Here is a 27,259-nt window from a genome sequence, read left to right as displayed (position 1 = left end):
AATCAAGGCCCATCTCCTCCCCGGGCTTGTTCATAGGACTGACTGGCCCTTCCAATTTTGTCTCTCACTGTCCCTGTCTTCCATGCGGTGCTTCTGGCTCTGCTGAAGGAGGTGCAACCTGTAGCCACACACAACACATAGACTACTCACATGCACCACTTTCTCCCATCTCATGCTTTCCTTTCATGGGTTACTGGTAACCAGTGTCCTTTATCTGGCCAATTGCCGTCTCACCTCTCTTGCAGAGTGTGTGTTGGCAGCTCCCCTTCCCCATCCCTTCATTTATTGTTTACTTGTTGCCTCCTTCCTTCCATGGGGATGTGAGTTCCCTGTATCCCCCACCTCTGGATCACCTGGCCTACACCAGGCATTCAGCAAATGGTGCTTCAATGTTGAATTCATGATCAGGAAACTTCTGTATGCTGAGCAGTCTTCTAGGTCCTCTTCCAAAGGGAAGATTTCCCTCCTTTCTGTTCCTTAGCACCCTGGACTCACCTGCATTATTTTACACACTATTTTGTGCTAACAGCATCTGTCTGGCTCTTTTTCTTACCAGCTCATGGGTTTGCAAACTACAGCCTGGGAGCCAAATTCAGCCCACCATTTTTTTCTGTTTGTTTTGTTTGTTTTGGTATGGCCTGGTTGCTAAGAATAGTTTTTAGCCTTTGATGGGGAATGATTGTTGGCAGAGTTGGAACCTTGCCTCTTGGCCTACAAAACCTAAAGTGTTCACTGCCTTGACCCCTCACCAGCACATGTTTGTTGACTCCTGCTGGAGACCAAGCATTTTTTTCTAGGATAAGGGGACTGTCTTGCATCTTTGAATTCCCATGACATAGCACTCAGTAAATGTTTTTTGGTGTTGAACTGAACTCACTGTGTTTTTTGTTTGTTTGTTTGTTTGTTTTTTAATTCATGCTCTGGAGTCAGATAGGGGTGTGACTGACCTGTTCTAACTGTGAGGCTGGGGAGTGAGGTGGGGATGGCACAGGTCCGATCCTACTTCCTTTGTCTGAAAACTTCAGACGATAATACCCGTTTCTGATGGTCAATGTGAAAACTAAAGGAAGCTGTCCCTGTGTCACTATATATACAGTGCTTATTGCAGGTGTAGTGTTTACTGTTAGCTGTTCCTGTTTATCTAGATAAACATTAAGCTGAAGTTGTGTGGTCTGATCATAATCACATAAAATATATAGCAACCACAAATTTCAAAAAAAATCAATCATTTCAGGATGACTTCTTTCTTTTCAGTGGTTTCGAAAATTAAGAGTTGACCTTCTCAGGGGGTCGGGGTGGCTTGGTCAGTTTAGCGTGATCTCATGATCTCGGCCCTGGTCATGATCTCCAGGTCACGAGATGAAGCCCCACATTGTCGTTGGGCTCCATGCTCAGCAGAGTCTGCTTGTGAATTTCTCCCTCTGCCTCTCGCCCCACACAAGTGTGCACACGTGCTCGCTCGCTCTCCCCCACTCTCAAATAAATAAAATCTTAAAAAAAAAGAGAGAGAGAGTTGGCCTTCTGTCCATGGATCTGACTCTTAATTTTATTCCCCTTTTCTGTGTTGTTTTTTGCTTTCTTTGGTTTTGAGGTTGAATGAATCTCACGGTACCAACTCAGAAAAGCCTCTAAGGTGCCATTAAGACAGAAGGCCTTCTGTGAGTGGGTGAGATGCCCCTGGGCTCTCAGAGGTGGGGATTCATTCCTGGAGTTGTCTCTGTAGCAGCTGAATCTCTCCCTGGAGAGGCAGGCGATGCTGATGAGCTTGGCTGGGTCAGGGAGAGACATCCTTCTGGGTGTGCCATGTTGACCTCGCAGGCTCGTGGGCACTCTACAAAGGCATGAGGACTTGAAACGCATTCATACATGATGTATCTTAGACCTCTTTCCTTGCAGGGACGGTGAAGGTGAAGAGCTCCAACATCCAGGTTGGAGATCTTATCATCGTTGAGAAGGTAGGTGGGATCCTGTGGTTTGTGAGTGGTTGCTGTGTGAGTGTGTAAATGGGAAGTCATTGAGCCACTTCATAAATCCTCGCATGTAATTTGTTTATCTGGTAGATGAACTCAATGTAAGCTTTTTGGGATTCTCTCCTACAGCTTTGCCTGGGGAGGAAGATTTCTTTGCCATGAGACACCCACAAAGAATACTTTTTCAAGTGTACGTATGCTGGTTAGCCAAAAATTCTGCTTACAAAACACAAGTACAAATTTTGATTTTGTATTTGATGTATTTGTTTTGGTGTCTTTAAAAAGAAAAAAAGCAAAAAAAAGAAAAAAAAAAACTTGCCATAAAATCTTTCCTAGAAGTTTGCTTGCTGCATATGCATATAGAAATATTTGTCATTTACCATTTGAGCAATTTTAGTTTGCGTTCTTTGACTTAAACATCGTGTTTTCCTGTCATTTTGTAGGGAGCAGGGATGAAGTATAATGTGAGAATAATAAGAAGGCCTGAAAATGCGTTTTTAAAAAATAGCGCCATTAATACATTTGTGACTTCAGCAAACACTCACATCTCTTTTTGCCGCCTGTTTGGAAGGCAGTGGGTTTTGGGGGTGGCCCTGCAGAGGCTTGGAATAATATTTGATTAGAAAAGGATTGTATGGTAACTTGTTTCTGTAGGAAGTGAACTATGCTCTCTTAAAAGGATTAAATCCAAGAACTCAAAGTCGATTTGAGGTAAAGTGAAGCTCTTCTGGGTGGCAGCTCTGAAGAACCACACAAACCCTTTATGTTATTACATACTTTTCTGTTCATAATTAAATCGGGGCTGCCGTTGGCTTACATGGAGAATGGCTTTTGTTGCTCCTTACTACTTGACTTCCTTATTAAAATTCCACTCAAAGCCAAACATCAAGCCAGAAAATTGGTAGGAGCAGAAAGCGTGAGCGGAGCGTGTGTGTGTCTTTGGTTTCAGCAGACCGCCTGGAAGAGGGCCAGCGAGGGTCGCCGGCTGTAGGGCCCCGGCCCTTCTGGCTGGAATTTCAGGAGGTGATGGTTGGATTCTCCAGAAAACTAGCAGCTCTCTTTCCGAGATAAGATTTCAATCGGGGATTAGTCAAGTAACAGCAGCGTGCAAGATTTTTCGGATTCAAAACAAAATAAATCCTCAAATCTGTCTGTGACAAAGGCAGAGACGTGAATGAGGCTGTGGGTCTCGGTGGCCCCCCTCCCGGCCAAGGGGCCCCGGGGGCGGGGAGCGGAAACCCCACACACGGCTATTCACCGTAACAGTCTTTCTTTTCATTACACAGAACCAGCGGGTCCCTGCTGACATGATCTTCCTGAGGACATCAGAAAAAAACGGTAAACATCTGGGATCAATTTTGAAAATAACCATTAACCTTTCAGTGGTAATTTGGCAAAATAATCATTTGAAAATGGAACAGAAGTAGATGATCATTTCGGAGCCATGGAGGCAAATCAAAAACATCTCTTTTAATAGAGCCGTCTTTTTTTTAAAAAAAACAAAAAACAAAAACAACAAAAACAACAAACGTTTTGGGTGCTCGCAGGTCAATAGATTTTGATCATCACAAAGATACAGTTAGTACGGCCCAGGCCGAGTCCCTGCTGGGGGATCCGCACGCAGTGGCCATGGTTTTCCTCCCTGGGCTGCTGTTGGGCTCACCTTCAGGGCTTGGCAGGATCGGGAAGCGCATCCCATAAATGGAAGCACACAGAAACCCTCTCTCTCTTCTGTGGAAACACCAGGAGATGTGTGACCGTAGAGAAGTTGGGGACAGAGAGAGGTAGGTGGCCTCTTGGGCCATGCCTGCCCTTACCCCTCAACTTATTTATTCTCACAGCCCCCTTAGACCTGAGCGGGCTGCTCAAGGCTCCTACAAGACCTACTCATTCCCAATTCTTTCCCAGTGTGTTTGACCCCATGGCCTGCCCACCCCATCTGTTGACTCTAAATCTCCCCACTTTTTTTTTTTAATTTAAGCTGTTTTGAGGAAATAAGGCTGTTTTTCTCTCACGTACAGACACAATCAGATCTTTGACCATCTGAAAAAAAAAATCACATTTCTATTCCTTCAAGACTCCTGGAACCTACTTTATTATGAGTCAAATAAAAGTATACATGAAATTTTATGCTAATGATCAATTAAAGTATCCGGAGATGAAGAAGAGGATGCTAGATTAAAAGTCTTCTTTTAAAATCTACTGCTTTGTCCTCAGTTGGTTCTCATGTCCTTGTCTGTGAAGATAGAGCATTATGGATTAGGGTCCCTGAAATGCTCCCTCCCCGTCCCCCCTCAAAAGATTAGACATGCTTTTCCTGGACAGTGCCCAGAGCTCTCAGCTGCAGTGTCTGCGAATTCACTGCCTTCTGGGTCTGATGAGATACACGGCTGACTCATTGCTGGGACTTGCACATCAGACTGAAATAGGCATCCACATGCAAGTGGGTAATGAGCATGTGCTTTTGTAGCACTTTCTGCACTTTGAGCAGTCTGCCAGGATCCGCTGCGGAGTCCTCACTACGTGAGGTTGGTGCTGTTCTGCCCATTTTTACACTCAGGGAAACCCAAGTAGTGAGTGGTACAGCTGGTCTTGAACCCAGGAGTCTGATTCCTACCTGACAAGGTGTCCATATCTCTGCCCAGCATGGCCTTGAATGCCAGCTGCTCTGTGCTAGCCACCATGCTGCGGGTTCTGGCACCCTAACTCTTTACAGCAAGCTCCTGAGGTCTGTGTTCCTCCTCATGTTATAGACAGGGCCCGCTGGTGTTTAGCAACATCAAGAAACCAGCCCAGGTTCCTACTGTGAGTGAATGATGGAGTGCGGATTTGAATTCAGATCTTCTGACCCGAGAGCTTACAGAGGGAGTGGGAAGTGGGGCATTCGTTTTCCCTTTTGGTTGTTGGCCATCGATTTGGAGTTTTGCAAAGGCCAGAGCTGGAACTACTCAGAGCTGCCAAGGGAAGGATCCTTGAATCGAAAGCAAATAGTGCCCACCCTCATCCCACAGGGTCTTGTTTCCTGCGGACGGATCAGCTGGACGGGGAGACAGATTGGAAGCTGCGGCTCCCCGTGGCCTGCACGCAGAGGCTCCCCACTGCTGCCGTGAGTAGCTTTCCTGCAGAAGGACAGACTGACATTGGTGTCCTTGGAGGGCTCTCAAATCAGAGGCCCTTGGGGCCTGGATGTGGGATGTCAGGTGTGAAGGAGGGCTGATGGGACAGGGTCCCGGGGGCCTAGAGCACCTGTTGTTTCGTCATGTGGCTGAGCGAAGTGCAGGTGGGGTGCTTTTTTGGAGGGAAGCTCAGTATCTTAAGAGGCCTCAACAAGGTGCCTAACGTAAAGCTAGAAGGTAAGGCGGGTGTATCGTTCCTCTGCACAGGGCCTCCTGAGACTTCTCGTCTTACTGAGAACCCATACCACAGTCCTTTCCTGTTGGCATCAGGGGCAGGATGGTGCCTCTTAGGATTTCCAGGGGCTCCTAACTATAGTTAGAATCTCACTGCTCTAGAATTCCTGGTTAACATACCAGTAAATGTGAGCACTGCCCTAATGATCTTTCATGGCCAGTGACGAATGAAATAGCACCGGTGCATTGTAGAGCAGTGAGTTTCTGACTATGGTTAGGAGCCCCCTGGGAATACTTAAAAGGCACCATCCTGCCCCTGAGATGGGGTAATCTAATGAGAGGGTCCTGATTTTTCTGGATGATTCATTTTAACTTCCTGGTAAGATCTCTCCAAAGAAAGCTTTCTGATCTTCAAAATGATTTGAAGGATTCTCTTTAAGAGACCGTCTAGAAGAGCTTAGAATCATGAAGGAGCTTGCCTGTGTGCTGCACAGAGTTGCAATTTTTGGTGTGTGCTGGGGATGCATCAGTTCAATAAACACACATGTTGCCCCCCACCACCACGCGGCCACCCCAGTCTGGCCTGGGCCTGGACTGGGGTCCCAAGACGGAGGAGATGCCACTGTCTTTGCTGTCAGGAAGCTCTTCTTTACTGGGCTGGAGGGATCTCAGTAGGGAGGAGCAATTTAGCAAAAGAACTATATGAAAGGATGACCTGGGCATCACATGAATATATTCTTGTTTTTTAAAAAAATTAAATTGGGGATTCCTGGGTGGCTCAGCGGTTTAACGCCTGCCTTCAGCCCAGGGCGTGATCCTGGGTCCCGGAATTGAGTCCCACATCGGGCTCCCTGCATGGAGCCGGCTTCTCCCTCTGTGTCTCTGTCTCTGTCTCTCTGTCTCTGTCTCTCACTCTCCCCCCATATCTCTCATGAATAAATAAATAAAATCTTAAAAAAAATAAATTAAATTGTATGGAAAGCTGTAGAGGAAGAAGTCAAAAGTCTTGCTCATGGCCTCTGCCCCAAACCTTACCTGCTTTCCTCCGGGGATCATATAAAGTCAGTGGTGATCTTTCCAGACCTTTGCCAGCACACTTTCCTACAAATATATAACTGTAAACTTGGTGAGGAGAGCTTACCTTATACATGTATGGGATCACGCTGTATTTGTGATCTGCAACTTTTGTTCCTGTCTACTTTGAATGTGTCTTGGGATCTTTTTTTTTTTTTTTTTAAGATTTATTTATTTGAGAGAGAGAAGGGAGATGGGGCAGAGGGAGAGAGAGAAAGTCAAGCCCCCCCCCCGCCCCAATGTGGGGCTCGATCTCATGACCCTGAGATAACGACCTGAGCTGAAATCAAGAGTTGGACACTCAACTGACCATACCACCCAGGCACTCCTCATGGCCTTTTCTTATTAGTACATAGAGGCCACAGAATAAACACATCTGCATATGGGGTCCCCCAGCTAGTTAGTAGAGGGCTCAAGCCCTGCCTATGGGGGCAGCCAGTAGCCTCTGCCCACCTCCCTGTAACCCAATCTCCTGATTGGAGATTTTTTTTTCAGTTTTTTAATTGTGGTAAAATACACATCAAATTTATCATCTTATCCCTTTAAAATGTGCAGTTCAGTGGTGTTAAGTACATTCACATTGTTGTGCAACCCTCACTCCCATCCATCTCCATGCAAAACAGAAACTCTATAGCCATCAAACAATTCTCCGTTGCCCAGTCCTTGGCACCCACCATGTACTCTCTAGATATGAATTTGATTGCTCTAGGGATCTCATAGAAGTGGAATCATACAGGATTTGTCCTTTCATGACGGGTTTATTTCACTTAGCATCATGTTCCAAAGGTTCATCCACGTGGTAGCCTGTGTCAGAATTCCCTTCCTTTTGGAGGCTGGACAATATTCCATTGTATGGATGTATCCCATTTTCTTTATCCATTTATCCATTGATGATGCATGGGTTGTTGCCATCTTTTGGTGGTTGTGAATAATCCTTCACGAACATGGCTGTGCAATATCTTTGAGGTCCCACCTTCAGTTCCCAGCAAGAGGACTGCTAATTATACAGTAATTCCCTGTGAAGTTTTCAAGGACCCACCATACTGTTTTCCAAAGCAGCTGCACCATTTTACATTCCTACCAACAGTGTACGAGAGTTCCAATTTCTCCACATCCTCACCAATACTTTTTTGAGAGTAGCCATCCTAATGGGTGTGAGGTGTTCTTTTTTGCTTTTTACTCCTCTGCCTTTTCCAGGGCTTTACACAGAGTAGGGCCCAATAACCACTTGTTGACTGAGCAAGGATTTCCATTGGTACGAACAACTCTTGGAAACTGCAGTGTGACAGAAGGGGGACCTTGGCTGTCAACCAGTTTAGGAAACACTGGGTGAACACAGATAAACAGGCATCTTTACTGTGGAATCTGTCAGGGTGTTGTGGGATATTGTGTGTAGCGAGTCCTAAAACTTCATTCATAGAAATTTTTTTTCTTCTTTTTTCCACTGGCCCTGTAGCTTTGAGAACCTGTTTGCTGTTTGGGAGATAGAATTACTCTTGAAAAATAGTGGGGGGGGGGGCTCCCAAAATCTCTTTAATCATGAACTTTAACTCCATAATGTTCCCTCTGTTGAACAGGATCTCCTTCAGATTCGATCATATGTCTATGCAGAAGAGCCAAATATCGACATTCACAACTTTGTGGGAACTTTTACCAGAGTAAGTAGGCTGAGCCTACCAGCCTCGAACAGCTTCAATTACCTCACAACATAGAGTCAAGTATTGTTATAATTAATGTTACTCTGTTGTGTGAGGGCAGGTACTCTTCTGTCCCCTTCAGACGTATCCATGACCTCTTCTACTCACTGAAGTCCTGGCTGGCATTGTAAACAATTTTTAAGCCACTTCCCAACTTTTAAGGATAGAAATTTAATTTGGATTTAAATTATTTGAAGACTCTGGGATAATAGATTTATAGAATCCAAATTAAATTCATGGTCTCTTTCTAGAAGCCATAGGACTGGCCAGCAAAGTGCTGTTTTTGTTTGATTTGCTTCTGCATTTTACTTCTTCATTGTAAGACATGTCTTCAGTATTAGAAGCCTGTCCTTCTTCAATCATGAACAGCTTTTTCATGTATTGCCATGGGGGATGAAAACCATGCCAAGGACAGTGGTTTATGAGCTTGATCCTCCTCTCCTGGCTGAACTATGGCTTTCCAAGTAGGGGTCATCCTCTCTTCCTCTCTTAGGAAGAGCAGGCTGGAAACAGCCCGTGGGTTCTCTCAAATCCTCGGTAGGTAAATGCACGTCTGTTGGTCTTTTCTAGGAGGACAGCGACCCTCCGATCAGCGAGAGCTTGAGCATTGAGAACACGCTCTGGGCCGGCACTGTCATCGCGTCGGGTAAGGGCGCCCTTTTCTGAGGAATGTGTTAGCAATTTGAAAAGGAAAGAAAATCCTTTTGTATAATTAGAATAATCATCTGTCAGTTGGGAAAATTAGTCGTCGGTCAAACAGTGTTTTCCACTTGCTCCAGCCCCTCCAGGGAATCTGACTGACATCTAATTGCCCCTCGGACACTTGTATACGCCTGTAAGAGAAGCTGCTCTGGCCGGTGGACTGTTCTACAGCATCCACTCTGGGAATAGCCCTTAATTGCCACCTGAGATTGACATTCTAATCTCTACCAGAAATTGGGCCAGCCTGATGTTCTGGCTGGACATAGTGTCCGTGGGGGCTCTTGAGCTTGGTCCTGCCCAGTCAGGGGCCCTGGTGTCCAGGAACGGGCCACTGGGCCTGAGCTGGAGCCTTGGTGTTAAACACCAGGATAATGTGGAGATCGGTGCCTTTTTGTTTTGAAAGCTGGGATGGAACTGAGCAGAAGCGTCTCCAGGGGTTGAGCAGTGTCTGCAACAGCAGGGGTTGGTATCAGTGGGGTGCTCCCCTCATGCCTTACACCCAGTTCACTTACCCCTCCCAACATGACCATGCGGGAGGAGTGCGAGTAGTACTCCCATTCTGTGGGCGAGGAAATCCAAGCTCAGTGAGGTTAAGTAACTTGCCCAGGGTCACACAGCCAGTTAAAAGGCAAAGTTGGGACTTGAACCCAGGCACTTTGCTCCAGCAGTGGAATGTACTGTGCAGCTCTTGTTATTATCTTATGTTACATGTATTATGTGACAGTGTATACTACTATTAACAGAAAATCACACTACTGGCAACATCCTGTCTTTACTGTTGGAGGATCACTTTTTCCCTCCCAAGCACATCTCCCTCCTCTCAAATTGTGTTCTTTTGCTTGATGCTGCTTTGCGGCTATTTGGTACAACAGATAGTCAGGATGCTCTGCGGCTGGGGAAGGGGATGCGGAGCTCAGGCCAGCACAGACTAGACCGGGGCCGCCTTGCTCACCATCCACAGACCAGACGGACTCCTTCCTGCAGATGGACAGAGTTGAGCGCTCCCTTTAGGCCATCTGCCATTTTTCCTCTTCCATCGCCTGTCTGCATTTGCAGCCTCATCTGGAGTGTCCCTCAATTCCTCCTGATAGCTAAAGAAGTGAGAAATGGGTCCTTAAGGTTCTTCCTGCTGCACCATGGCCTCACCCACACCTGAAGCCACACCCACACGCCCACACCCACCAGCACCTGGAGCAGCCCTTCCCCACCGTGTGTCCACCCACCTCTCCCAGAAGTGGTTACTCTTCCTTCCCAGTTTTTCTCCCCTCTAAAGTCATTTGTTAACAACTATTCCCTTTATTTTTAGATTTATTTATTTATTTATTTATTTATTTTTTAAATATTGTATTTATTTATTCATGAGAGACACAGAGAGAGAGTCAGAGACACAGGCAGAGGGAGAAGCAGGCTCCCTGCAGGGATCCCTATGTGGGATTCGATTCTGGAACTCCAGGATGACACCCTGAGCTGAAGGCAGATGTTCAACCACTGAGCCACCCAGACATCCCTAATTTTTAAAAATTAAAAAAAAGATTTTATTTATTCATTTGGGAGAAAGAGAGCACGAGTGGGGGGTAGGGGTAGTGGGAGAGGGAGAAGCAGACTCCCAGGTCCGCATGGAGTCCTTGCAGGGCTGGATCCCAGAACCCTGAGATCATGACCTGGGTGGAAGGCAGATGCTTAATCCACTGAGCCACCCAGGTGCCCCTAATTATTCCTTTTAATCTTTAATAATTTGTCAGAAAAATAAGGAGCCTGTTTTGATTTGCATTTCCTAGAGTACCTGGAAGGTTGGCCCTCTTCGTGGTCTGTGTGGTCTCTTCCTTTGTCCTGGACATTCTGTGCCCTGAGCTGTTTTTCTGTTGTGGTTCTTCTGATTCCCTTATTTGTTTGTGAGAATTTCCCATTTCTGGTTTTTGAAAAGATTTTATGGTCTATTTGATATGCAGCAGTTCCATGGTGTTATTATTCTTGTTAGGTGATAGAAGGTCTCTTGTTACGGTTTTGATGTTTATTATTTTATTGTGAATATGGGGACCACTGACCATAAATGTTTTGGTCAGTCTACTTTGTTTCTTCTTTTTCTTATTAACTTGTAAGCATGTAGGGAGAGTATCAAACTGTCATCTCATGTGTGATGCAAATCTCTTTTCAGAGTTTATTGTTTGTCTTTTGTTTTTGTCTTTGATGTGCTTTGTTTGGTTTTTCCAGATAGAACTTCTAAATATTGATGTTGTCCTCGTTTCCATAGAAACAGGATTCCTAGGGCAAAGGGCATATACATTTTACATTTTGGTTCGCCTAGCAAACTTCCTTCTTCTGAATCACACTCCTGATAACCTGACCTTATATGTGCATCCTTGCCAACACCATGTTCAGTTGGACTTTTAAATTTCTGCCTATGTGATATATGTTGAATAAATATCTAACATATTGATTTGCTTTTAAAAGTTATTTGTGGGGGTTCCTGGCTTAGCTCAGGTGGCGGAGCATGTGACTCATGATCTTGGGGTTGTAAATTGAAGCCCCATGTTGGGTATAGAGATTACTTCAACATTTTTTTTTAAAGATTTTATTTATTTTTTTGAGAGACAGAGAATCCCAAGCTGCCTCTGCACTGAGCATGGAGCCTCATACAGGACTTGGTCTCACAGCCTTGAGATCATGACCTAAGCTGAAATCAAGAGTCAGATGCTTAGCTGATTGAGTCATCCAGGTGTCCCAAAAATAAAATCTTTTTTTTTTTTTTTTTTTTTATTCATGAGAGACACAGAGAGAGAGCGAGAGAGGCAGAGACACAGGCAGAGGGAGAAGTAGAGGTAGAAGCAGGCTCCATGCAGGGAGCCTGACGTGGGACTTGATCTTGGCACTCCAGGATCATGCCCTGGGCTGAAGGCAGGCGCTAAACCTGCTGAGCCACTCAGGGATCCCCCAAAAATAAAATCTTAAAAAAAAAAAACAAAAACAGTCATTTGTGAAGTTGGACTTTTTTTTTAATGTTCCCTCTTCATTTGCATTTTTTAAAAAAGATTTTATTTACTTCTTTATTTACACCCAGAGAGAGAGCACAAGCAGGGGGAGTGGCAGACAGAGGGAGGGTGAGAGAGAAGCAGGCTCCCTGCTGAACAAGGAACCTGATGGGGCACTTGATCCGGGGACCCTGGGATCATGACCTGAGCTGAAGGCAGACACTTAACTGACTGAGCCACCCAGGTGCCCTCATTTGCATTTTCTAAAGTGTATATGTGAATTGTCAGTTTATGCCCTGTGTCCATTTTTGCTGTTGATGAGTTCATTTAAAAAATGATTTCTAAGAACGCTTTGTCCTAAGCATAGTATCCTTCTGTTTGTTATCTTAGTTGTAATTACTATCTCCCAGTTGACCCCATTGGTATTTTGGCACAAAATTGAAAATTTGTATATCCTCGAACCAATTGATTTTTTTTCCCCTTATGGTTTCTGGTTTTTATGACATGCTGAGAAAATCTTACCTGCTTTAAAATTAGAAAATACCCTGATTTGGGGGGAGGATGCTTATATAGTTTCATATTAAAATATTTGAATTTATCTAGGTTCATGGAGTGAAGTTAGGAAAACTTACCAGCAGAGGGGCCTTACCTTGGCTCTAACCTGAGCACTGGACACTTGTGCCCAGTCTGTGCTTGTGGCTCTGTGCAGACACTGCCCGCGGGGACAGGAGGTGTGTGGAAGGAGAAAGCACACACCTTGGGATGGAGAACATAGAGGGTGTGAATGGAGATCAGAACATGAGGAGGTAAAATTCAGAGGCGCCTGGGATGTGCCCCTCTCCTTACCAAGCAGGCACGTGAATGGTACGCACGTCATTTCTTGCAGGCAGACATTCTTCTTCCCTTTTATTGAAAGGTAGCACGAATACAGAAGAGTAACTGAATCCCAAACAGTACCAATGCTCAGATCAATAATCAGGATTTTGTCAGCCTCCCAGAGGCCTCCTAAGCTGACTTCCAGTCCCCTCCCGCCCCCCCCTCCCGCCGCCTCATACAAGGGAAACAGCTACCTTTTTTTTTTTTTTTTAAGATTATTTGTTTATTTGAGAGAGAGAGAGAGAGAGAGCAGAGCTAGGGAGAGAGAACCTGAGTGGAGGGGGAAGGGTAGAGGGAGAAACAGACTCCCCGCTGAGCAGAGAGCCTGATATGGGGCTGGATCCCAGGACCCTGAGGTCATGACCTGAACTGAAGGCAGATGCTTAACCGACTGAGCCACCCAGGCACCCCTGAAAAAAGTTGTAAAGGATTCTTAAAATTCCATTCTAAGTACAGTCTGTTCCCCAATGTGAGGCTCGAACTCATGACCCTGAGATCAAGAGTCCCATGCTCTACCGAGTGAGCCAGCCAGGACCCCCTAAAAAACTTTTCTTAATGTTCTCTATGTAATGCTGCCACGCTGCATTGCTAGGTCTCAGTGCTGCAGCGGCATGGGCATGCCGGAAAATCCTTGCCTCCACCCTCATGGCATTTGTAGTTTAATCTTAATGCAAATTATAGAGGAGTTGAGAGGAAATGGGGGCCCTCTCTGAAATCCCTCTGAAGCCAGTATGAAGGGAAGTGATTGAAGTGATTGGAGAATTCTGAGTTGGAGGGACTTGTCAGCTTTAATCTCAAGAGAGGAAGGGTAATGAGTCTTTTATTTATCAGGTTTTTTATTTACGAAATGTTTTGCTGCCATTCTCTTGTTTTGGTCTCAGATCATTAAATGGGGATTTAGTGGAATGAAGAGTTGAGTCTCAGAGAGGTTAAGCAACTCACCTAAGGTCATGCAGCCTAGGAGGTCCTCCTCCTGGAAGGAAGAGAGTGGAGAACAAGCTGGGATCTTGAAGTTGGGAGAAAAGATTTCAAAGTTTGTGATTGGTGGGAAGAGAGAGCGCAGTGATTCCAATGACCTGGTGGCATTACCCGCCAAGCCCTTCAGTAGGTTTTGGAGTGAATCTGAGAAGCTGGATGTTTACTATTTCCTAGTTGGCCTCAGTTTCCCGCGCTGCTCAGTGAGTAGTCACCTGACTGCATTCTCATCCTGATGCAAGCATGAAGCTCTTTGCAAGCCATTTCCTCTGGTGCTCCACCCAGGAAACGGCCATCGTTAGGAATCTTAATTCTGTGAGATTTCACCTCTCTCTTCTCCTTATAGTCTAACTCCCGTGTTTTGGTTACTCTGCTGTTACCACTTGGAAGTTTAAAAAGAAATGAAAAAGCTTGCCAGGCGGTGCTTAGGGTCCAGCTGCGTTGGCTGACCTCAGTGTGTAGAGGATGCAGTTACCATGGCAACCCTGCAGTGTGGGCTGAGGAGTCATGGGGTGGGATGGGGGAAGGATGGGGGAGGGATGGGGAGGGGTGGGAGGGATGTGGAGGGATGGGGCGGGAGGGGGGAGGGATGTGGAGGGCTGGGGGCAAGATGGGGGAGGGATGGGGAGGGGCTGGAGAGGGATGCGGAGGGCTGGGGGAGGGCTGGGGGAGGGATAGGGAGGCTGGGGAGGCCGGGGGTTTGGCAGAGCAGGTGTTAGGACGGAGCCCAGTTCTTTGCAGACTCTCCAGTTTGTTGTGCCTTCCCTGACCCCAGTCTGTAGGCTCAGTCTGTGGCCCTGCAGGCCGTCGCGCCATGTGCACCAGGCTGCACGAGTTTTTGGACCCCAGCTGGTCTAGACCCTGTTTGACGGGACTCGTCCTGTGGTCACATGCTTGAATGTCGCGGCCCCATGTCTAACTGCTAAAAGCTCAGTCTTGGGGGTAGCATCTGTCCTGTCGTGGACTGGGAACAGAGGCGTCAGAGAGTGGGCACTGACCCCAGGACCACGCTGTCATGGAGAGGTAGGGAGAACTTTGTGTGCTACCGACCGCCGCAGTCTGACCTGGAGACAGCAGCTGGCCGGGTGGAGAGGATTCTGCGCTCTGTCCCCTGCCAGGATGAGAGGGGGGCAGGGGGCAGAGGGGGTGTGGAGAGGCTCAGGTCAGGAGGTCTTGAAGGGGGGGCGGGAACCTGCCCCTGGATAAAGGGCATGCCCATGCTTGACACCTGCTGGTAATACCGTGGGGAACACGGACTCAGTGTCACCAGATTTCCCAATTTTCTAGGAGAAGCCAGGATTCTCAGGTTCCTGTATTTAAAAGTTGGCAATGACCTCAGAACCTTTAAAGCCCAGTACAGACCAAACCAGCACGCGCGTGTGGTTTCTCTCTGGGTGACCGTGGCCGGCGTTTGGATCTCGTGGAGGTGGCTCTGGCCTTGGGCACAGGCAGGCCTGGGGAGAAGGGCCGCTCTCATTTCAGCCTTGGGGGAGGCCTCAGGGTTGGCCGGTGCCAGTGGAGGCCCTCATTATTAGGAACCCTCTTGAACCCTGGACGTCGGTGACGGAGACCGACCACATCTGTGCAGCAGCGAGTGCAGTGGCTGCGTGGCCGCCCTGGTCTGACCATCTGCTGTGGCCGCAGGCCTGCGTTCACGGGGCCACCATCTGCCCAGGAGCCAGCCAGGGGGCCCGCCCCGGCCTGCCATCTGCTGAGCCTTCCTGGAAGGGAACCGCATTATGTGCATTAAGCTTGGAGGGGGGACTTCAGTGTCTCCTCCCGGGGCTCTGTCGGGGACACACGGTCCCTTGCTTCACCTGGGCTTGGGCTCTGACCAGCTCTGTGGGAAGCTCTTGGAGGCTTTGTGTCTCCTCGGGGGGAGGAGAGGTGAGGTGTTTGCTGTCCCTGCACAGACCAGATTGCTTGTGTTCCTCGGAGCCTCCCTGAGGGCTCAACCGGGCGGGGGTGGGGATGGGGGTGGGGGGGTGTCAAGCTCCTGCTCAGGCGTCCTCAACCCCGGGACTGCTTCTCTGCCCACCCAGTACCACCGGGCAGTCTACTCCAGCTCCTTCCCAGTCTGTTCCTCTGCCTGATTGTCGCAATGGCACCTTCCATTGTCCGTGATGACCTCCTTCTTGTCTCCTCCCTTCATTGTCTGTCTTCCCCACTGTGTTGAGCGTTTGTGTGGCGTACACTGAAAAGGGGAGACAAAGGTAAATTTTTAATAGGGTTACCAGGTTCACCCCAAAACAGATGGCTCCCCATCTATATACTCCTGCCCACTCCAGTGAGTTACGACAGGGCCCATGTCTCCACCTCTCGGATGTTATCAACCTGTGGAATTTTTGTTGTTGTCCTAGAGATAAAAGTGGCTTATTTTGCATTTCTTTGATTATTCAGGAAGTTGAGCATCTTTTCTAACGTTAACTGGCCTTTTGTGTTTCTGTTATAAGTCATCGATTTTTAGAAAGATTGATAATGGGGGGAAGGCAGAGGGGGTGGGGGAGTTCTCAGGAAAGGGTTGTCCGGACAGACATCCCCCAGGTATTCTAGAGTTAGACACAGAATCCGAACGGAATCAGACTCAGCGGGAAGAACGCTTAAGAAGAGTGTGTTTGGAAGTTTCCACAATAGCTTATGAAGACTGGAATGTTCTAAGCGCCTCTGGAAGCCTCTGAGGGCAGAGGCATGAAGGCCAGACCTCTGCCCCCCCCGCCCCCCCGCACCCCTCAGCTGTCAGGCTGCTGGACCCGTAGACCAGCCCTGAGCAGCAGACCTTTGGGCGACCACGAAGGCGCTCGGTATCCTCGCTGTGCCTACTGAGCGCTTGAAACTGTGGCCAAAGTGTAGGGAAGACGGGGGACTGGATATACTAGTTCCGGTTGAATTTAGATTCGGATGGCTGCCTGTGGCTGGTGCTCCAGTGCAGGTGGCCGGGGTGGCCGGGGTGGCTGGGGTGGCCCGGGGACCCTCATCCACATTAACGTTTCTTTGCGTTGTGTTTAGGTACTGTTGTGGGTGTTGTTCTTTACAGCGGCAGAGAACTCCGGAGTGTCATGAATACCTCAAACCCTCGAAGTAAGGTGTGTACGCGGTCGTAGGACGCATTTCCTCGTCAGAACTTTCTGACCTGACGTCCCCTGATGCTTGGTGTTGGCGGGTGAGGAGTGGGATTAAAGACAGGAACACCTAACCGTGTTACTTCCTTTATATAAGCTTGCTGTCTTCTCACGTGGGTGTGTGCGCACCTGTATCCACACGCATCCACCTAACTCCACACGCATCCGTGTACCACATATGTGTGTATTCGTATGCATGTATGTGTATTCATAAAATTTTTAAAGATTTTTAAATGTTTTCTTTTTTTTTTTTTAATTTTTATTTATTTATGATAGTCACAGAGAGAGAGAGAGAGGCAGAGACATAGGCAGAGGGAGAAGCAGGCTCCATGCACCGGGAGCCCGACGTGGGATTCGATCCCGGGTCTCCAGGATCGCGCCCTGGGCCAAAGGCAGGCGCTAAACCGCTGCGCCACCCAGGGATCCCAAGATTTTTAAGTTATACACTTGAGTACTGACTGTGCGCCATGTGTTGTGCTGCATCCTTCACATGCACCCATTTAGTCCTCCCCCCCACTGGCCTGTGAGCCCAGGTGCTTCCATAGGCTCGTCTGAGCCGGTCAGTGGCCTTGAGAAGCACTGGGTCCTGGCTTCCTGCAGGGTGAGGAAGGGGCAGGCTCAGACCCAACCCCCAAACCCCCCAACTCTCCCCCCAGCCTTTTGTCCCCTTCCCCTAAGACTGGCTGTGGCATGGCAAACGGGATTGGCTCTACTATCTGCTTGGCGGGCCCGTTATCACTCATTTCATGTCATGACCTGACCCTCCCAGCCCTACCCCTCCTCCAGTTTTTTTTTTTTTTTTTTTTAAGATTTTTATTTATTCATGAGAGACACACAGAGAGAGGCAGAGGGAGGCAGGCTCTTCGCAGGGAGCCTGATGTGGGACTCGATCCCCTGACCTGGGATCATGACCTGAGCCGAAGGCAGACGCTCAACTGCTGAGCCACCCAGATGTCCCACCCCTCCTCCAATTTTTAAGACTTAGCCAGAAATTGTAGAATGATCTCCTTTGTCAACATCATGAACAGACACTATATTTCCCAACTTCTGGTCATTGCCACCCACTGTCAACGACCATCGTTACAACTAGAATGCCATTTATTCCGTGTTTTAGCCTTATCCTAGATCACGTTTCTGTGAAGTTATGGCTTTGGTGTGCTGGTTATGTGTTTTTGCATCCACATTAAAATAAATTTGTAATTATTAAAATCATCGTGTTCATTAATGCAGCCTGTAAACATCTGATACCACCAGTGTACATGCCCTGAACTGTCAGGAAGCGCTGAATCAGTGCGTGGTGCAGTTCCGAGAGTGTGAGACTGAGCTGTTTTACAGGCTGCAGCAAAAGATGGTAGAGGTCCCTCCGTGCTGAGCACCACCAAATGCAGTAGTAACCTGCTTATGTGTTTCCAAGTCTAAGTCTTCTTCTTCTTCTTTTTTTTTTTTAAGTCTAAGTCTTCTTAACTGTTAAATTAAAAAATTGAAATCAGAATTCTTTGAGGTCTGTTGGATGTCTGTTAGGAACCCTGGCCCTTGGAGCCCAGTGCTCTCAACCAAAGATACAGGGTTTGCTTGGTCCCACTGTCTCACGTGGGGGGCAGGTGTTCTTGAGTGAAGGACCAGTTCTCCAGGTGGGCTCTGGGTTGCACCAGCTAACCACAGGCTCCCTTTGTGCACCGTCCCACAGATTGGCCTGTTTGACCTGGAGGTGAACTGCCTCACAAAGATCCTCTTTGGTGCTTTGGTGGTGGTGTCACTGGTCATGGTTGCCCTTCAGCACTTTGCTGGTCGTTGGTACCTACAGATCATCCGCTTCCTCCTCTTGTTTTCCAACATCATTCCCATCAGGTAAGCGGAGAATGAGCCATGACATTTTCTTCTCTTTACTCTTTGAAGAATGCTGACAGGGGACAGTCAGGAATGTGAGCCACGCTCTGTTGTTCTAGCAGCAGAAGTGCACTTCCCCTCTGCACCAACCTTCCATGAATTAGTCTTCGCCCAAAAGATCTTGCCTTGCCGACTCAATGCTAGGATGTCATGTAGAGTCCATCTTACCTACCAGCTCAGGAGGTTGGTGGTGGCACTGGGAGTGCTGTTGTGGAGAGAGACCCTGGGCTCAGTGGGAAATACTGTGATCGATGAGCAGTGGTGGCACATGCAGTTGTTTGCATGCCTCCCTTGGAGGCTGAATAAATGCTCTTATAAAACGATGTAAATAATAGATTGTCTTAGTAGGAAAAACCAAAGATTCACAATGGCAGAAGAATAGGGTCAAAATCACTTCTAATCTCACAACTAAGTGATAAGTGCTTAATTTGCTACATATTTTTTCTAGCCTGCTTTCTGTTTTAAAGGGGGATTCTTTTAACTCTACATAGAATCTTTTTTTTCTTTAAAGATTTTATGTATTTATTCATGAGAGACACAGAGAGAGAGGCAGAGACACAGGCAGAGGGAGAGACAGGCTCCTTGCAGGGAGCCCAATGCGGGACTCGATTCTGGGACCCCAGGGTCAGGCACTGGGCTGAAGGCAGACGCTCAGCTGCTGAGCCACCCAGGCGTCCGTACCTTTTTTCTTTTTTTTATTTTTATTTTTATTTATTTATTTTTTTAAAGATTTTATTTATTTATTCATGATAGTCACAGAGAGAGAGAGAGGGGCAGAGACACAGGCAGAGAGAGAAGCAGGCTCCATGCATCGGAAGCCCGATGTGGGATTCGATCCCGGGTCTCCAGGATCGCGCCCTGGGCCAAAGGCAGGCGCCAAACCGCTGCGCCACCCAGGGATCCCCCCCCCTTTTTTTTTTAAACAGAGTAATGTGTTGCAAATAACTTTGCACATCACATATACTGGCACCCCAATATATTTTAGAACTGTTCTATTTGTATATTCTAGGCTTAACTATTTAGCTTTATATTGTTGGGAATGTTTTTCCTACTTTTCCTCATTATTGATGTTTAGTAAGTCATTATTAAAATAAATCACATTTTTTTCCCTGAAACTTCTAGTACTTATAATCTCTATCTTAAACTCGATATATTGCATTATAATTCCTCTTGCTCTTTTGCATATTTATATCAGCCCAGCTAGAATTCATGTTTTCCTGAGGATAGGGATTGTAGTTTTGATACCATGGTGTCCCTAGAACAAGGCCGCTCCCCCTATTTATGCTCTCTCTCTCTCCCTGACAAATAAAATCTTAGAAAAAAAAAAAAAAAGTAAGACTAAGACAACTACTTTTTCAGTATTTTTTATTTTAAAAAATATTTTCTTTATTTATTTGAAAAAGAGAGAGAGCACACATATAGAAGGAGGAAGGGATCAGCAGACTCCCCGCTGAGCAGGGAGCCCACATGGGACTCGATCCCATGACCCTGAGATCATGACCTGAGCTGACTGGCTTCACCAACTGAGCCACCCAGGCACCCCCCTTTTCAGTATTTTAAAGGCATTTTAAACTTTCATTGTTCTATTTTAATCTAAAACAGAATAGCTTTGAAACAGTGATGATTTGTTCAGTGAGATATCCGGTAGTGCCGCTGACTCTTGTTACATCTGTGGATCCGGCCACAGGGGTGTGTTTCTACAGGGAGGGATTCCAAATGTTATGGCACAGATGATGTGTCATAGAGTCCTCGCCGTCTTCAAGTAGTCACAAGGAACCCCACAGATATCCCGTTAACCTGTTGGCTCTGATTTTCTGACTAGTCTGCGTGTGAACCTGGACATGGGCAAGATTGTGTACAGCTGGGTGATTCGGAGGGACTCGAAAATCCCCGGGACTGTGGTTCGTTCTAGCACCATCCCTGAGCAGCTGGGGAGGATTTCTTACTTACTCACGGACAAGACAGGTGAGCTGTTTCCTGGGCCTTCACAGGCTTCCCGGTGAGAGCAAGGGCTTGGATTCTCTTTCTGGAGAGGTTTGAGATGGATGCTTGCTGCTGTTTTATTTTCTTCACCTTTTTCATCTCCTGTCCATGTTTGTGTCTGCTCAAAGTTCAGATTCCCTCAGGATGGAATCTAGGGTAGATCATGGGCCACTGTCTCAGCCAATGGAATGAGTCAGGCCCCCTGACTGACCCTTCTCTGGACCATCCCAGGGAACGAGGGTGGTCATTTTCCCCACGGAAACCCAGGAGGGCACTTTCAAAAGAAAAGGATTTCAGATCTGGGCCCATCAAATACTATAGACATCTCCCCAGCAGGGGCAGTGCTGAAACCAGTGTAGCAGACAGAGAGTGGGAAACTCTCAGAAAGTTTCAGCCGCCCTTCGTGTGAATAGAAGCCCCAGGATGTTGACACAGTTACTCATCTGTCTTGTGTTTTAGGAACTCTTACCCAGAATGAGATGGTTTTCAAACGGCTCCATCTAGGCACCGTGGCTTATGGCCTCGACTCAATGGATGAAGTTCAGAGCCACATATTCAGTATTTATACCCAGGTAAAACCTTCTGTTTTGATACCTGAAACAATTCTCTTGCATTAATAAATGCTCACCTGTATTGAGATATTATTCATAATACCATATAATTCACCCATTTAAAGGGTACAATTCAGTGGTCTTTGCTGTATTCACAGAGTTGTGTAACTATCACCACAATCAATTTGTCTCCATCACCTGAAAAAGAAACCCCATCCCCGTTAGCCATCATTCCCTATTCCTTCCCAACCACCTCTCTTTTTACCCATCAAGCCTTTATGTTTTGAGTGAAATTTCAGTTATATCCCCTCCCCCAATCTCTCTCATTCCCACAGTTACTCTGCTCTACTGAAATGCTTTATGGATATTAGGAAAAACCTTAGAGAAACTTGTTTGGCCAATAACTGGTGCCAGAAATAGCACTGTGAGCCTACTGGTTAGTTTTACTGGCTTGGCTTGATTAGGAGCCAAAGCAACATGAATGAGTGATCCGCTCATGAAAAGGTCACAATCAGCTTCGGTTTCTGGTGTGTATTCAACTCTGTGATCACGTGAAAGGGATTAACGTATCAGAGATGGCCTACGACTTCTCTGCTCCCACATTTGTTTCCACAAGGCTTTTCAAAATCAGTCTTTTTTCAGAGAAAGGTATTAACTGGAAAGTGCCCTAATATTCCTGAAAAGTTCTATCAGTGGGTCCCTACCTCGGCTAATCAGAATTGCTAGTGATGTTTTAAGAACAAAATGGAACAAAAACAAAAGGAAGGATGATGACTTGGGGCTCATAGCTGAGGGGTTCTGAATCATTAAGATTAGGGGAGAGCTGGGCCTCTGTGTTTTAAAAGTAAGATGACACCTGAACAAATGCCTTGGTGTTTCTGAAACACGTCAGGCCCGACGGATTGCTTATACCAGCTACATGTTACGGCACTTGTCTGGAGATGAGAATAAAGAGGCCATGTTTTGCTTAAATTGGTCAAAACACATGATGATTTTATTGCCAGAGGCCAGTTAGAAATGCAAAGGAAGTATTTCCCTATAGGGCATAAAGGTGGAACCCCTGAATACTTCATGCCACAGTTACATTGGGCATTTCATTTTCTGGAACATTCACTGACAGGCATGTCCAGATTTCTAGGGTTATCTCCTGCAAATGGCAGAGCAGGGGATACAATTTGGAAGTTGGAGTGAATTTTAAATGGAGGACAGTTCATTTGATCCATGTACTGTCATCCTCTAATGCCTCCCAGTGTGGGCATTTGTGGCTTGTCTCCAAATGGATCCATGGACCATTTTCAAAGATATACTTTAGGACTCTTAAAAATTCACGAGGACTTAGTTGGACAGGAAGGAAAAACCACATCCAGCCCCCTGTCCCTCTCGGACCTGTCTTCCTCTGGGGCCCTGGGGCCTCCACAGCTCGGTACCGGCCCCTGTGTATCACTCTCTGGGTGGTCCCCTCCTCCCCCAGCTTCCATCACCCTGCAGGTACCAGTGGCTCCCATCTCTGTCTGCGGCCCCAATCTGGAGCTTTAACCCCGAAGACACCTGCATGCTTGGCATGGCTGCGTATGGATCATAAGGACAGTATACTTACAGTCCCGACTTTCTTCCCTCATCCACTACATCTGCTTCTCTTCCAGAGGTTCTTGTCTTTGTAAGTGCCACCCCCATCTGCCCTACTGCTCCCTCCAAAGATTTGAGAGATGCCCCTTCCTTCCCCATCCCTACCCGCCTCTGGTCCCAGGCCCTTTGTGATATCTGCTCCCACCTGCTCATGTGTTTGGCCTTATGTGTTCATCCCTTCTCACTCGCTAGGCCAAAACTACACTCTCTGTTGCTTGGCTGTGTACAGGACCACCACCCTCCTGCCCCACACAGTTTCCCTGCTTTTCCTCTTGCTTCCCTCCTGGGAGCACAGAGTCCCCTTTGTACTGTTAACTCTGTTTTGGGGTTGAGACTTTCATGTGGTCCAGGCATGACTGCATCCCCACTCCGTCCCTCCTGCCGTCACCCTCTCCTCGGCTCAGTCCTTCAGCACTTTGGATAGGGTGAGCTGCCTTGTTTCTGTGTCTCGGAACAGACTCTTCCCTCTGAACCATTGATCTCAAATGCCTTCTGGGCGCCACCTGAGGGGTTCCACTGTGTGAGCTGTCACGCTTACCCGTGCCTGGCTGAACAACCCCCTCTCTCCAGCCCTCTCCTCAGCACTGCTGGCCGGCTGATGATTATACCAGCTTCATAGTCGTGTGTGCCCGCCCCACCCCGGCAGACACACCCTTGCCCATTTTGGTGGTGTTTTAAGAGCTCGTGGTATTTACAGAAACCATCCCTTCTCAGAATATTTGCATAGTTCAGCTTTTATGGTCCATTTTTGCTTTAGCACAGATAACACTCTTTGTAAAGTGTTAAAAGTCAGAAAATGACATTTCTTACCCACGAACGCTACCCCATTCTCCCCTCCTTAGCGGAAGCTCATAAATTCATTCGCCCATCCTGGCCTTGGATTTAAAATAGCTGAGTGTTACAGGATTAGGTCATCTCGAGGCTGGTGTGAGCTCAGAATTACAGTACCCGCCCACCCTAGCCAGGTGTGTGCATTCTTCTCTCACGATGTCTAAAAGCATATGAATACTTTCATGATGAGGCTTATGAAGGCTTTCCCAGGTTTTTAAAACAGCTTTATGGAGGTGTAGTTTACCTACCATAAAATTCAGCTATGTTAAGTATCCAAGTCAATAATTTTTTTTAAGTAAATTCACAGAGTTGTGGAACCATTACCACAACCCCAAAAAGTTTCGTCAGAGCTCGTTACAGTCATTCACTGGACTTCAGAGTTTCATGATGAGATTTGATGCTGGTGTTTCATGAAGTCCACTATTTGGAACTTCTGGTCAGATCACTTGGGACAATAAGAATCTCTAGACCTATAGTGCTAACAGGTGAGTCAGGTGATTCCAAAGTACAGCAGCATTTGAGAACAGCTACCATGAATCTGAGGTTTGCCCTGTTTTTCAGAACACCAGCGTCTAAATCTGTGGACCCCAAAACAGAGATTGCAAGATGACCCATTGGAATGCCAGAAGAAAAGATAGAGCATGTGTTTGCTCTGTATTTTTGTCTTCAAAATTAAAAGCAAAATTTAAATCTTAACTATTAATAGCATTGAGATCGACCCCGGGAACCCCCCCCCCATATGTCAGATGAACATCTGTCGGGTCTAGTCCTTGGGGTGTCCTGTGGAAGGAGTCATAGGAGTCAGAAATCTGCAGTGGTTTATTTTCAGGACACTGAAATGTAGTTTGCAGGTGACAAGTGTCCACATGACCAGTTTAAGGGGTGTCATTGAACTAAATTAACCTCATAAAGAGGTGGCTTTCAAATGTTTCTGCAGGAAGACTCCAGATTATTAGTATAAACCTGAATGAACTGTAAGGAAATATCTAATGCATTTTGAGAAAAAAAAACCACAACGGGCTAAGGAGATAGGATGACTTTTCCTTTGGCTTATTTATTTATTAGTACCTTAAAAAAATTGAGATATAGGGACATCTGGGTATAGTTGGTTAAGCATCCAATTCTTGGTTTTGGCTTGGGTTGTGATCTTGGGGTTGTGAGATCGAGTCCACATTGAGTCCTGCATGGGGCTCTACACTCAGAGCAGAGTCTGCTAAAGTTTCCCTCTCCCTCTGTCCCTCCCTCTCGCATGCCTGTTCTCTCTCAAATAAATAAATCTTTTTTTTTCAAATAAATAAATCTTAAAAATTTAAAAATTGAGATGTAATCCTCAAGGACAGTATTTACCCATTTAAATTGTACAATTCAGTGTTTTTTAGTATATTCTCAACACTGTGCAAACATTGCCACTATCTGATTTCTGAACATTTTAATCACCCCAGAAAGAAACCCTGTATCTCTTAGACTCCCACATCTGCTCCTTATTCTCAGCCCCTCATAACCACCAGTCTACTTTCTGTGTCTGTAGGTTTGTCTGCTTTTTTGGACATTTCATATAAATGGAATCCTACGATGCCTATTTCTTTTTTTAAAGGTTTTATTTACTTATGAGAGACACACAGAGAGAGGCAGAGACACAGGCGGAGGGAGAAGCAGGCTCCATGCGGGGAGCCCAACGTGGGACTTGATCCTGGGTCTCTAGGGTCATGCCCTGGGCTGAAGGCGGCGCTAAACTGCTGAGCCACCGGGCTGCCCTGTACCTGGTTTATCTCGACAGCTTCACATAGTCTTGAGCTTCTTCCAGGTGGAAACATGCACCTGCGCTTCATTCCCCTTTATGATGGAATGACGCATATGACCATTTGAAGTGTAATTTTGAGTCTATAAATGCTCAGTGTTCCTTACCCTAAATGTATTACTAGCTAACTCTGTGAAAAATGCAGTTTTTCATTTTTATCCTAACATTTCTAGAATTCGTCTTTTGTTTTATAAAGCACAAATATGTTTACAAAGTTAAATATACATAGGGAGGATACTCAAGAATTTTCTTTCCCAGGTGTATTATGTGATCAAAATGTTTTGAGACAAGTGTTTTGAGACACTGTATCTATATTTATATCTATATTCCTGGGCCTTACTGCACTTTTTAGCTTTAGGGTAAAAAAAAAAAAAAATATATATATATATATATATATATATATATATATCTTAAAGTCTTTATTGGTTTCTGAGAAGCATTTCCAGTTAAGAACCACTGTTAGAGGGATCCCTGGGTGGCGCAGCGGTTTGGCGCCTGCCTTTGGCCCAGGGCGCGATCCTGGAGACCCGGGATCGAATCCCACATCAGGCTCCCGGTGCATGGAGCCTGCTTCTCCCTCTGCCTATGTCTCTGCGCCTCTCTCTCTCTCTCTCTCTGTGACTATCATAAATAAATAAAAAAATTAAAAAAAAAAAAAAAAAAAAAAAAAGAACCACTGTTAGAATGTCTTTTCAGACTTTCTTTTTTCCACTCATGTCAATGATGACAATCATTTTTAATGGTTTTATTTTTTACTTTTTGAAAGGTTTTATTTGAGAGAGAGAGAGCATGAGCAGGGGGAGGGTCAGAGGAGGAAGCAGGCTCCCCACTGAGCTGGGAGCTCCACTCAGAGGCTCGAACCCAGGACCCTGACTGAGATCATGACCTGAGCCGAAGGCACACACTTCACCTACTGAGCCACCCAGGCACCCCTCAATGGTTTTATAACAGGGCCAGGGCTGGGTAAGGTGGCTGAGCTATGCGCCCAGGGAGCAAAACTTAATGAGATGCAAAAAAAAACAAAAAAAAAAACAAACCTCCCACAACAACCCAAAATATAGTGATCAAGATAAAATCATATTGTAATGCAATGTTTAACAAAATTCAGTGTAGAACCCCATGATGAACACAGCTGTGAGATTTGAGATCGACAGGATCCAGCTCTGCATTAGCATAGCAGAGTCTCACCAACCTGACCCTAGTCCTGGCCCTAGTTTTTATGGTGTCAGTGGCTTTATACCCTAGTTCTCAGCCTTGACATCACGACACATTGGGCTGGATCATTGTGTGTTGTGTGGGCCACGCTATGGCTTGTAGAGTGTTGAGTAGCATCTTTGCCCTCTACCATCTGGATGACTTTTTTTTTTTTTTTTAAGATTTATTTATTCGTGATAGAGACAGAAAGAGAGAGGCAGAGACACAGGAGGAGGGAGAAGCAGGCTCCATGCCGGGAGCCTGATGTGGGACTTGATCCTGGGACTCCAGGATTGCGCCCTGGGCCAAAGGCAGGCATTAAACCACTGAGCCACCCAGGGATCCCCTGGATGACTCTTTTTTTAAAGATTTTATTTATATGTTCATGAGAAAGAGAGAGAGGGGCAGAGACATAGGCAGAGGGAGAAGCAGACTCTCCATGGGGGACCTGATGAGGGACTCGATCCCAGGACCCCAGGGTCACAACCTGAGCCAGAGGCAGACGCTCAACCACTGAGCCACTCAGGCGTCCCCCATCTGGATGTCTCTAGTGGCCCCTTGACAACCAAAAATATCTCTGGACACTGCCTGATGGGGGGCAGAAGTGCCCAAGTTGAGAACCCCGGTGTTATATGGGGTTCAATTTCAAGAAATTGA

The 27,259-nt window shown here is 46.5% G+C and overlaps 1 protein-coding gene across 2 annotated transcripts in view; it reads left to right on the top strand.

The window, feature by feature from the left end:
• The window catches only part of ATP9A (ATPase phospholipid transporting 9A (putative)), a 132,783-nt gene that overhangs the window by 51,433 nt on the left and 54,091 nt on the right, over nucleotides 1-27,259 (top strand). For both annotated transcript variants that reach the window (XM_025470424.3, XM_025470425.3), the window contains exons 5-13: nucleotides 1,897-1,955; nucleotides 3,257-3,308; nucleotides 4,982-5,076; nucleotides 7,972-8,052; nucleotides 8,662-8,737; nucleotides 16,620-16,696; nucleotides 18,420-18,580; nucleotides 20,442-20,584; nucleotides 21,062-21,174. In XM_025470424.3, coding sequence (XP_025326209.1) covers nucleotides 1,897-1,955; nucleotides 3,257-3,308; nucleotides 4,982-5,076; nucleotides 7,972-8,052; nucleotides 8,662-8,737; nucleotides 16,620-16,696; nucleotides 18,420-18,580; nucleotides 20,442-20,584; nucleotides 21,062-21,174 — 857 coding nt within the window. The remainder of the gene's footprint in view (nucleotides 1-1,896; nucleotides 1,956-3,256; nucleotides 3,309-4,981; nucleotides 5,077-7,971; nucleotides 8,053-8,661; nucleotides 8,738-16,619; nucleotides 16,697-18,419; nucleotides 18,581-20,441; nucleotides 20,585-21,061; nucleotides 21,175-27,259) is intronic.

The sequence above is a fragment of the Canis lupus genome, chromosome 24 (assembly GCF_003254725.2).
Source record: "Canis lupus dingo isolate Sandy chromosome 24, ASM325472v2, whole genome shotgun sequence".
Taxonomy (NCBI): domain Eukaryota; kingdom Metazoa; phylum Chordata; class Mammalia; order Carnivora; family Canidae; genus Canis; species Canis lupus.
The sequence above is the reverse complement of the archived record's forward strand: the minus strand, read 5'-3'. Positions and strand labels throughout refer to the sequence as shown.